Below are 11,715 nucleotides of genomic sequence, written 5' to 3'. Positions count from 1 at the left end.
CTTTTTTACCATTGTGATATTTTCTTTTTTTCAATTTTATTTCTCCATTTACACTGGTCCCCACCACTCCACTATAAATAATCTCCCCGGTTTAATCCTTTTCGCAAAAAGAAAAGAAAAGAAAAGTTCCCACCGTTTGTCTCTGGAGAACGAAACCCTAATCCTTAACTGTGTGTATTTGGCGGTACCCCTCTTTCAGTTGGAACAAACCAAGTTGAACGTAACAAACCAAGTTGAACCTCACTACCACTCTCTCTCTCTATATCTCTGTGTTTCTCTCTCTATCTCTGCAATGACGAAGAAGAAGGAGAGGAAAGTGAACGTCTCGGGAAAACCGAAGCATTCACTCGACGTGAATCGCAGCAATGACACGAAGAAGGAGTCACGCTCCGCCGCCACCGTGCGCCGCCTCAAGATGTACAACACGAGGCCAGTTCGCGACCGCAAGGGAAAGGTTTTGACCAACGAATATCAGTCTAAGGAGCTTCCCAGCACGCGAATCCAACCTGATCGCCGTTGGTTCGGTTAGTTTCAATTTCACAACAAAAAATAAAATAATAATCACGATTCTTCAACTTGAACTTGTGAATTTTATGGTTTTGACAATTTTATTTTATTTTAATTTTTCGGTTTCATGATCTGTAGCCTGTAGGGAACACTCGGGTTGTGAATCAGAAAGAGCTTGAGTTCTTCAGAGAAGAGCTGCAGAGCCGCATGTCGAGTAATTACAATGTTATTCTGAAGGAGAAGAAATTGCCACTGTCACTCCTCAACGACCACCAAAAGGTTTATTTATTAAGCTGTTTATTTGTTGCAAGGATTTTGTTTTGTTTGTTAATAGTTATGTGCTTTCTTTTATTATTATTTTTTTTGAAATTTACTAATTTTGTGGATTTCGAATGTAGCAATCAAGGGTTCACCTTCTTGATAGACAGCCTTTTGAGGATGCATTTGGACCTAAGACTAAAAGAAAGCGCCCCATGATTATGAGTCCTTAGTTAAGAAAGCTGATGGTTCTCAAGGTAAAACTGCTTCTCTATAATTTAGTACTCCCCGTTTGAAAATTATTGCTGTTGTGTATGAACATTAGTATGATTATTGTCTATCCCCTATGTTAGTTATGGTCTTTGGTATATATAACCCTTCCATAGGTGGTTATTGTGAACGTGGGTAGTTATAGAAACCCATCATGTAATCGTGGTAGGGCCCACTTTGGGTTATAGTATTTTGGCCGACTTCCCTTCCGGGTAAAACCCCATCCGGGTTCTATCAACTCTTTTCCTTGACTATTGATACCCGGATGTATAAACCCGGAACATTAAGCCCCCAAGCTCGGAGTGCAATGTCTATTTTACTCCGAGTTTATAAGTTATTTTACCCCTTATATCTTCTCTTTCTTATACGTCAGCATCCTCATTAAATGCTTCCTACTTAATCCTAATCTTGATTGCCATTTGTCACTTTCTTGTTGCCTTGATTCTCAAACGGTTGCCCATCTGAAACGTCATATCCTGACAGCCATTATTGTCCTTCGAGATTCGAAAAGCCCGTTACTTTTTCGCTTCTCTTTATTACTACCTACTTTGATTTTCCCATTCACCCCTTTCCTTTTTCTCCTTAAAACCCCCACCTTCTTTTCCATCATCTTCTTCTTCATCTCCTTCTCTTTTAAGTTTTCTGGTCTTTTCTTCTTTCTGTGCTTTCTTGAAATTCTTTGTGCAAACTTGGTGTGATGCTGTTGCATTTAGTTGTTGTTCTTCATCAAACTACTCTGCTGCATTTGGTTGCTGTTCGTTATCAGACTATACCAGTAAGTACTTTCATCTTTACATTTGCTTTTGTTTCTTCTCTTTCGTTTCTTCTTTCTTGTTTAATTTTAACCTTTACTCTAAGAACTATTACCTGCATCTTTAAACATGCTCTCGAAAGACTCACATTTTATCTTGATAAGAACCTTCCTTGTATTTATTCCTTCATCTTCTTTAAGATTTTTTTTCCGGCTTTATGCGTTCTGGACGGACTAGGAATACCCTTATAACCACTGATAACCACCATTTTCTTCATTTGAACTTTTTAACTTGTAATATATCTTCTAAACTAGGTTTTACTGGTACCTTTCCGTCCAGGCCATGCCGCCGAGGAATCGTCCCTACCGTTCGCTTCCACTTTCTCGCTTCGCTCTTCCTTCTATTGTGGAAGGTCTAGCATGGGTTGATGAAGAAGCTCTAGGCCTTCGTTCTTTATATGAGAATAATTCGAGTAATCTTCATGCTGCCTTACAGTCCATCCCTCTATTCCGTGACTCCATTATTACTTCCTTTCGAGTTGCTGCACCCGGAGAAGAGGAACGTATATGTTCACCTTCCGGGCAAGGTGAGAATTCTTTCTTTTTTGCCTATAAATGCTTATTTTCCGAGCTCAAGGTATCCTTACCTTTCACTGAATTTCAAATGGACGTCTTAAACCATCTTGAAATCGCCCTTTCGCAACTTCATCCAAACAGCTGGTGTTTTTTACAAACTTTTGAGATAATCTGTAGATCTTTTGGGTTCACGTACTCTTTTCGGATTTTCTTTTGTCTATTCGCCGTATTCCGCAATGTTATCGATAGAGGAAGTACTCGTCATAGTTGGGTTTCCTTAAAAGCTCGCCCTAGATTTCGCTGGTGTACTATATACGAAGACAATTGGAAGAACTTCAAGGAAGATTATTTCAAGATTTGTATACCTGAAGCTCTTCCGGCTACACCATATGCTTCTTCTTCTTCTTTTCAATCTGCCACTCCTTCTGCTTTCTTTCTGGATCAGGACGGAGCTCCTCGATTCCCTCTCAGTTGGAACCAACATTATTATAGTACACCTGTTAAAGCATTTTTAACTAACTCAAAGAATTTGAGTACTGACGAACTTGAAACTTTTACTTGGTTTCAAAAGCTGACTTCCGAGTTAGCAAAAGAAAATATTTCTATCACTCCTCAGTCTATTTAGCAAATAAAGATTCTCCTGCTTGGATTTGCAAGAAATTAAGTAAGTGACTAACCTCTTGTTATATTATCCTATGTACTTGACTTTTAACGTTGCACTCATGTATTGTTTTTAGATAAGACCATCATGGATCCCTCATTTTTTGCTCGTAAAAAACAAAAGGTTGCTCACCAAGGAGACTCAACTGTATCTGGGAAGAAGATTCACTCCTCGTCTTCTGGTGAAAAAAAAGGTTCTCCTACTCCTTCTTCCATTCCGGCTACCTCTGCTACTGGTTCCATTCCAAATGACACTGTGATTTTGGATATGGACCCGCCTGTTGATTCTGGAGAACCTCAACCCCGAAAGCAAGTTCGGATTAATGAACCCAGATCTGAATCACCTACAGAAAAGTCTTTAACTCCTCCGTTTTCCTTGGAGCAATTAATCGTCAAGTTTAAAGAGTTACGACTCTTTAATAACAATTTTAAGACTAAACATGCTCGCCTGACTCAAAGAGCCGAACCCGCCGAGTTTGCCACGCAGGGGTTTTAACTTAAGCAACTTAAGCTTAAAGAGTCTGAAAAACTGGCTAAGAAAGCCAGAGACGAGCTTACTACTTTGAAACAGGAAAATGACCAGCTGACTGAAGGTCATAAAGTTTTGAAAAAGAACTTTGAGGATTCAGACCTCCGGGTAGCCGAGTTGGAACTGGAAGTAGACACTCTGAAGAAGCAAGTCAGCTCGCTACAACAAGCTGCCGAGGACATGGACTCTAAATATGTTGCTTTTGGTCATCAAATTCGTGGTTGGGCTGTCGACCAAGTGAAGTTCTTTCACCCGGATGTTGCCCTTACTAACTTGGATAAAATCGACACCTTCAACTTTGTTGATAATGGCCGACTATGCACTCATAATGAGAATGGATCTATTATCGTGCTCGCCACCTGTCCTGCCGAGTTCGTGGGTGTGGCGTCAACTTCTGATAAGACTACATCGTAGGACACCCCAAAAGATGCTTGAAGGAGAGATGCCACTTTTATTTTGTACTTATTTTAGTTTTTTGCTTAAATGACTTTTGGTGCTGTAATGACTATGTCTGCTGAATCTTTGAATATCTGTTATTTTGCTACTTCTTCAATTACTTGGTATGTTTCTATCTTTTTATTTTGATCCGACTACTTTAAGAGCTCGCTATTGTATCAACGCAACTTGGTAAAATTTTGTTTTTGTTATATTTTGATAAGGACCAACCAATTAATCAATGTAAAATAGAGCTTACTCAAGAACTCAGATCTCAATATTCCTCATTCATATATTTCCTAGCAACAATTACAAACAGAAACGTTCTAACAGTAAAGTTGTAACGTGAAAGAAATTACAGAATCCATATGAAAATAACAAGCAACAAAAGTAAAGATAATGTGGAACACATATGAAAGGTTCCACTCTCTCCCAATCCCAAAAGGGCCCAAGCAAATGCCAAATATTCCAGATCCCCCTTTCCTTCCTGCCTCCCTTATATATAACAAACTCAATGACACTCACGCTCTATCTGTTGGAGGGCATTCTAGTCAATATCTCCACTTGTTACAGCATTGCCAATTGGGTCATTTATTACATTTGAGGCCCATACCATGGTGGGTCCGTATCATATTTCAATAACAAGTTATCTCTTTCAAAACTCTTCTCGATTAATGTTTTAGAATGATTACTCTGAAACTTTTGGCCCTGCTTCTGAGTAGGAAATGAGCAGGTGCCCATGAGGCCATGTAAGGCGGCCTGGGACTTTTGGCCCTGCTTCCGAGTAGGAAATGAGCAGGTGCCCATGAGGCCATGGAAGACGGCATGAGACTTTTGGCCCTGCTTCCGAGTAGGAAATGAGCAGGTGCCCATGAGGCCATGTAAGGCGGCCTGGGACTTTTGGCCCTGCTTCCGAGTAGGAAATGAGCAGGTGCCCATGAGGCCATGGAAGACGGCATGAGACTTTTGGCCCTGCTTCCGAGTAGGAAATGAGCAAGTGCCCATGAGGCCATAAGAGACGGCATGGGACTTTTGGCCCTACTTCCGAGTAGGAAATGATCAGGTGCCCATGAGGCCATGGAAGGCGGCATGGGACTTTTGGCCCTGCTTCCGAGTAGGAAATGATCAGGTGCCCATGAGGCCATGGAATTCGGCATGGGACTTTTGGCCCTGCTTCCGAGTAGGAAATGAGCAGGTGCCCATGAGGCCATGAGGCCATGGAATTCGGCATGGGACTTTTGGCCCTGCTTCCGAGTAGGAAATGAGCAGGTGCCCATGAGGCCATGGAAGGCGGCATGGGACTTTTGGCCCTGCTTCCGAGTAGGAAATGAGCAGGTGCCCATGAGGCCATGGAAGGCGGCATGGGACTTTTGGCCCTGCTTCTGAGTAGGAAATGAGCAGGTGCCCATGAGGCCATGGAAGGTGGCATGGGACTTTTGGCCCTGCTTCCGAGTAGGAAATGATCAGGTGCCCATGAGGCCATGGAAGACGGCATGGGACTTTTGGCCCTGCTTCCGAGTAGGAAATGAGCAGGTGCCCATGAGGCCATGGAAGACGGCATGGGACTTTTGGCCCTGCTTCCGAGTAGGAAATGAGCAGGTGCCCATGAGGCCATGGAAGGCGGCATGGGACTTTTGGCCCTGCTTCCGAGTAGGAAATGATCAGGTGCCCATGAGGCCATGGAAGGCGGCATGGGACTTTTGGCCCTGCTTCCGAGTAGGAAATGATCAGGTGCCCATGAGGCCATGGAAGGCGGCATGGGACTTTTGGCCCTGCTTCCGAGTAGGAAATGATCAGGTGCCCATGAGGCCATGGAAGGCGGCATGGGACTTTTGGCCCTGCTTCCGAGTAGGAAATGATCAGGTGCCCATGAGGCCATGGAATTCGGCATGGGACTTTTGGCCCTGCTTCCGAGTAGGAAATGATCAGGTGCCCATGAGGCCATGGAAGGCGGCATGGGACTTTTGGCCCTGCTTCCGAGTAGGAAATGAGCAGGTGCCCATGAGGCCATAGGAGACGGCATGGGACTTTTGGCCCTGCTTCCGAGTAGGAAATGATCAGGTGCCCATGAGGCCATAGGAGACGGCATGGGGCTTTTGGCCCTGCTTCTGAGTAGGAAATGAGCAGGTGACCATGAGGCCATAGGAGACGGCATGAGACTTTTGGCCCTGATTTCGAGTAGGAAATGAGCAGGTGCCCATGAGGCCATGGAAGGTGGCATGGGACTTTTGGCCCTGCTTCCGAGTAGGAAATGATCAGGTGCCCATGAGGCCATGGAAGGCGGCATGGGACTTTTGGTCTGTCTGACATATACATTTCTGAGAATCTTGCTTTATTGAATTCAAAAGTTAAACTACCCAATATTCATCATCTACTGAACATAATAAATATAAACTCCTATACGAAACGTAATTCTGAATTTTCTTAACTTAAACAAAGCTTTAATAATTAACCTAACATATTACCTACTCTACCAACGACTATACATGCTCGTTGGTTTCCTTCTTATGATCATTGGTCTGAATTCTTCAACTGAAATACCTTTTGAGCTTGCCCGCATTCCAATATCGTGGGATAGCTTTCCCATCCAAATGCTCTATTTGATAAGCTCCTGTATGTGTGGCTTTTGTTACTCGGTATGGACCTTCCCAATTGGCTGCTAACTTCCCATCTCTTGCATTCTTATTTCCCACATCTGCCCGCCTGAGCACCAAATCTCCTACTTGAAATGTTCGCTTCACCACTGTTCTATTGTATCTTGTCGCTGCTCGCTGCTTGGATGCCATTTCAACGATTGCTGTTTTGTCTCTTTCTTCCTCCAGCAACTGCATATCAATCTTCATCAACTCACTATTCTCTTTCTCTTTATCTTCGGAACTCAACTTCCTTCTCCATGATGGTTCTCCGACTTCTACGGGTAATATTGCATCGAACCCGTAAGTCATTTTAAACGGTGTTTCTTGAATACTAGACTGCACAGAAGTTCTATATCCCCATAAAAGATTATCTATCTATGAACTGTGTCCCATTATCAGTTATGATTATAGCTGGGATACCAAACCTGCAGACTATTTTCCCAATGAAAAACTTCTGGACTTTCCGAGCAGTTATGGTGGCGACAGGTTCTGCCTCTATCCACTTGGTGAAGTAATCTGCTGCCACTATCAGGTATTTCACTCCTCCGGCTGCTCTAGGAAACAGACCTAGCAGGTCCATTCCCCATTTAAAAAATGGCCATGGAGATGAAATTCTGAACAACTCTTCGGGAGGAGCTTGATATACATTAGAAAACTTCTGACACTGTTCACATCTGCGTACATGTTTTTTAGCATCTTCTCCCATTGTTGGCCAAAAATATCCTGCTCGTATAGCTTTTTTGGCTAACGACTTCCCTCCTAGATGATGTCCATTGATCCCCTCGTGTATTTCCTCTAACACGTATTCCGTGTTCGGTGGAGCTATGCATTTCAACAAAGGAGAATTTATCCCTCTTCTATACAACTGTCCTTCTATCCTGACAAACCAAGCCGTTCTTCTCCTAAGCCGACTTGCTTCCATTTTTTCTCTGGGCTCCTTTCCTTTTTCCAAATACTCTATAATTGGGCTTCTCCAATCCACCTCTTCGACCATCCACACCACACTCGGAGCTCGAATATTTGCTGTATAATGGTCTTCAAATTTCCTGAGGCTTTAGTGCTCGCCAGCTTTGACAACACATCTGCTCTAACATTACCGTTTCTACGAATGTGCTCTACTCGGATCTCCCTAAATTCTTTCATCAACTCCTGTACCCTTGCCAAATATTTAATCATAATCTCCCCTCGAGCTTGGTATACTCCGCTAATTTGCGAAGTTGCTAATTGGGAATCGCTATACACCTCTAGGAGCTCGGCTCCGAGCTCCTTTGCCAAAACCAAACCGGTAATCATTGCTTCATACTCTGCTTGATTATTACTCGTGGGAAACTCCAATGCCAGCGAATGTTCTACGGCCACTCCATCCGGGTTCTCTATTATAACCCCTACCCCACTGCCTCTTTTGTTGGACGACCCGTCCACAAACAACTTCCACCAAACATTTTCTTGCTTCCCTCTGGGTTGTGTCATCTCTCTACCACGAAATCGGCTAAAGCTTTTGCTTTGATCGCGTTGCGCGCTTCAAAATGAATGCCAAATTCAGATAACTCCACTGCCCACGCTACCATCCAACCTGCGAGGTCTGGCTTATGCAACATTTGCCTTATTGGCTGATTAGTCCGAACAACCACTTGATGACATTGGAAATACTGACGAAGCCTCCTTGCTGTAATCAACAGTGTAAATGCAATTTTCTCTACATGCTGATATCTTGTTTCTGCTCCTTGTAACACCTTGCTTATAAAGTATACCGGTTGTTGTTTCCCATCTTTCCCTTCTCGGACGAGAACTGAACTAACAGCCTCCTGTGACACAGATAAATATAAGTATAACACTTCACCTGGTTCCGTGTTTCCTAAGATTGGCGACGAAGCCAACATCTCTTTGAAGCGCTGAAATGCTATCTCACATTCCTCCGTCCATGCAAAATTACTTCTCTTCTTTAGAAGTTGAAATAGTGGCAAAGACACCTGTGCAGACTTGGCCAAAAATCTGGACAAAGCTGTTATTCGCCCGTTCAACTTTTGGACTTCTTTAATATTCTCTGGGCTTTTCATTTCCATCACTGCTCTACACTTGTCTGGGTTAGCTTCAATTCTCCTTTCTGTTAACAGGAAATCCAAAAACTTTCCGGCTGGAACCCCGAAAGCGCACTTACTTGGGTTTAAGCGCATATTATGCTTCCTAACCTGCTCGAACACCGCCTGCAAGTCTTGTAAATGTGTCTTACCGTCCCCCGACTTCACAATCATATCATCCATGTATACTTCCAACGTTCTACCCATTTGTGCCTTAAACACTTTGTTCATCATTCTCATGTACGTCGCTCCTGCATTCTTTAATCCAAATGGCATGACATTATAACAATACACTACATTATCAGTTATGAACGCTGTTTTTTCTTGATCTTCCTTCCATAACCGTATCTGATTATACCCGGAATATGCATCCATAAATGACAACACTTTGTACCCAGAGGCTCTGTCTACTAAATGATCAATACTTGGTAAAGGAAATGGGTCTTTAGGACACTTTATTCAAGTCTGTATAATCTGTACATATTCTCCACTTCCCATCTGGCTTCCTTATCAGCACCGGGTTGGCTAGCCACGTAGCATATTCTATTTCTCTAATAAACCCTGCTTCCAAAAGCTCTTGTGTCTTTTCTTCAATGGCCCTCCTCCTTTCTAAACAAAATCTCTGTTTCTTCTGCACTACCGGCTTTGCTCCTGGGGTCATTGCCAAGCGACGACAAGACAATGCCGGATCCATACCGGGCATATCTGAAGGTTTCCATGCAAACAAATCAGCATTCTTTTTCAACAAATACTTCAAACTCTCTGCCACCTCGGGCTCCAACTCGGACCCTGTCTTAGTACACTGCTGTGGAGATATCCCTAATTGAACTTCTTCCATTACACCGGCGGGTTCCGGCCTGTCCGCCTTGTCCTCCTCCCGAGGGTCCATCTCCACCACCATTACTTGTTCTTCTTTCTTTCCTTCTTCTCTTTGTACATTTTCTTCTTTGGCTTGTTGTGGTGGTTCCACAATATTTTTCTCCTTACCTGCTTGTGGAACTCGTAGACTCATATTATAACAACTCCGAGCAACCACTTGGTCCGCCTTTGTCGTAGCTACTGACTCATCTTTGGCCACAAATTTCATAGCCAACTGATCAATCGACAAGAAGATTTTAAACTTCTTCATAAATGGCCGCCCCAAGATGACATTGTACGCTGAGCTCAATTCTACTACTACAAACATCAAAGTGACCGTTTTGTGCGCGGGCGCCTTGCCTAACGTCATCCTTAATGGGATATATCCCAATGGCTTAATTTTATATCTTGTGAAAGCTAATAACTCGGCTCCACATAACTCCAACTGGTCATAATCCAAATCCATTCTTCTAAACGCATCCAAAAATATAATGTCCACCTAGCTCCCCGGGTCTACCAACATTCTATCAACGCGATAATTTGCTAGCAGCCCAGAAATGACTAAAGGATCGTCGTGCTCTGGATCAATTATCTCATCATCCAGGTCATCAAAAACTACTTGTTTGCCTGTCTTCCTTCTTTCTTCCTTAAAACGCGGCTTATATGAAATGGCCATGCACATCTTTAAATGCTTTTTTCGAGCATTACTCGACTCTCCTCCTCCTGCTCGCCCCCCGGCTATAGTACACACGTGACCCAACTGGACTTGATTGGGAGATGTTTGCTTTTGTTGTGGAATCTTGCCTGCCTCTTGTCCTCTTCCTCCTGGTGGGCTCCGACTACGGTATGGTCGTCGAGATTTGTCCTCATTGCTACCATCTACATCTCTTCTCACGTACTTCTGTAACTTTCCTTCTTTGATCAATCGTTCAATGACGTTCTGTAAATTAAAACAGTCATTTGTATAATGCCCGTACCCACGATGAAATTCACACCATCTGGTTTTGTCTGGAAACTTTGACTGAATGGGTGGCGACCTTGGGACATTTCTCATTTCTGCCAACATTACTTCTTTAAATATCTGGGCTCTTGATGTGTTCAAAGGCGTGAACTCCCTCCGATATGGCTCTCTGAATCTTTCTCCGACTAGACGAGGTCGTCGCTCTTCAAACTGCCCTCTTCCTGCTGGTCTCTCCGGCCTCCGACTTTGACTTGCTTCCCGAAAACCTTGCTCAATTTGCTTTTGAGAAGATTTAAAATCTTCCAAATCAATATGCTTTCTGATTCTTTCTAGCAAATCTTCCTTTGTAGCCGGAGCCTTTTTGGCTAACGAGTTGGCAATTCCTCCGGGTTGTAATCCAGTAGTGAACAACAACAGGTACGTCTGATTTTCTAAACCCTTAACTTGTCTTGCTTCTGCCTGAAAACGTTCATAATAATCTCGCAACTTTTCTCCGGGCTTTTGTCTTACTCCGGACAAATTATGCGTTGTTTTTTACGCCTTCATGTCACTTGGTTGCTTAAACCAAACCGGGATTGGTTCTGCTCTAAGCCTCCCCGACAAAGGAGTTCCTGATGGTCCCTGATTAATGGGGGGCGCCAGAATCCCTTGTTGAGCTCCTCCGAGTTGTCCATTCCAAACGGGTACATCCTTCTCCCTATTGGCCATTTGTCTATTGCCATAACGAGGACCCTAGTCTTCTGCCTGCCCTGGTCCGTAATGGTGATAATCCCAATTTGCTTGTCGCCTTCCATCTCCTTGACTTTGATCTCTACCCCAGTAATGGTACTCGGTATCGTCTCGCGGAACTTCACCTCTGCGATTGCCATAATTTCTTCCTCCTTCCGGCCTCCACCTTTGATAAGTTTCTTCATATCGACCTCTGTTTACCTCTCGTTCATCTCGCCGAGTATAACCTTGACGGGCTCCTAAATACTTCTTCCTCCCATGTGACCTCTTCTTCCACCTGTTCATCTTCTCTATTTTGATATTGCCTAGCCCGGCCCGTTCTCCGGGCATAATCCTCAGGTATCCTTTCTCCTATCCGCGGATTTGCTCCTCGTCCTCCGCCTTGATAGCCTCCCTTTTCTGGAGAACCCCTTGACTCTTGACAAAGTTGTCCTCTCCTCCCTTCATTTCTTCTATTTCCCCCCATC

At 43.7% G+C, this 11,715-nt stretch overlaps 1 protein-coding gene across 1 annotated transcript; it reads left to right on the top strand.

Moving 5' to 3' along the window:
- The first annotated feature begins 262 nt into the window (after nt 1–262).
- Nucleotides 263–998, top strand: LOC133306009 (nuclear/nucleolar GTPase 2-like). Its single transcript, XM_061506271.1, has 3 exons — nt 263–524; nt 653–786; nt 906–998. Exons 1-3 carry the CDS (start codon nt 293–295, stop codon nt 996–998), a joined length of 459 nt encoding a protein of 152 aa, XP_061362255.1. The 5' UTR covers nt 263–292.
- The last annotated feature ends 10,717 nt before the right edge of the window (nt 999–11,715 follow it).

Source organism: Gastrolobium bilobum, unplaced genomic scaffold, assembly GCF_033153095.1.
Source record: "Gastrolobium bilobum isolate Gb01-03AN ecotype WA unplaced genomic scaffold, APGP_CSIRO_Gbil_v1 utg369937, whole genome shotgun sequence".
Taxonomy (NCBI): Eukaryota; Viridiplantae; Streptophyta; class Magnoliopsida; order Fabales; family Fabaceae; genus Gastrolobium; species Gastrolobium bilobum.
This window is presented reverse-complemented; position numbering and strand designations above follow the sequence as displayed.

Excerpts from the sequence above, each read along its gene's own strand:
- LOC133306009 (XM_061506271.1), top strand. The coding sequence starts at position 293 with ATGACGAAGAAGAAGGAGAGGAAAGTGAACGTCTCGGGAAAACCGAAG. Across the intron at positions 525-652 it reads ACCTGATCGCCGTTGGTTCG|GGAACACTCGGGTTGTGAAT; the intron begins GTTAGTTTCAAT and ends TGTAGCCTGTAG. Across the intron at positions 787-905 it reads TCCTCAACGACCACCAAAAG|CAATCAAGGGTTCACCTTCT; the intron begins GTTTATTTATTA and ends TTTCGAATGTAG.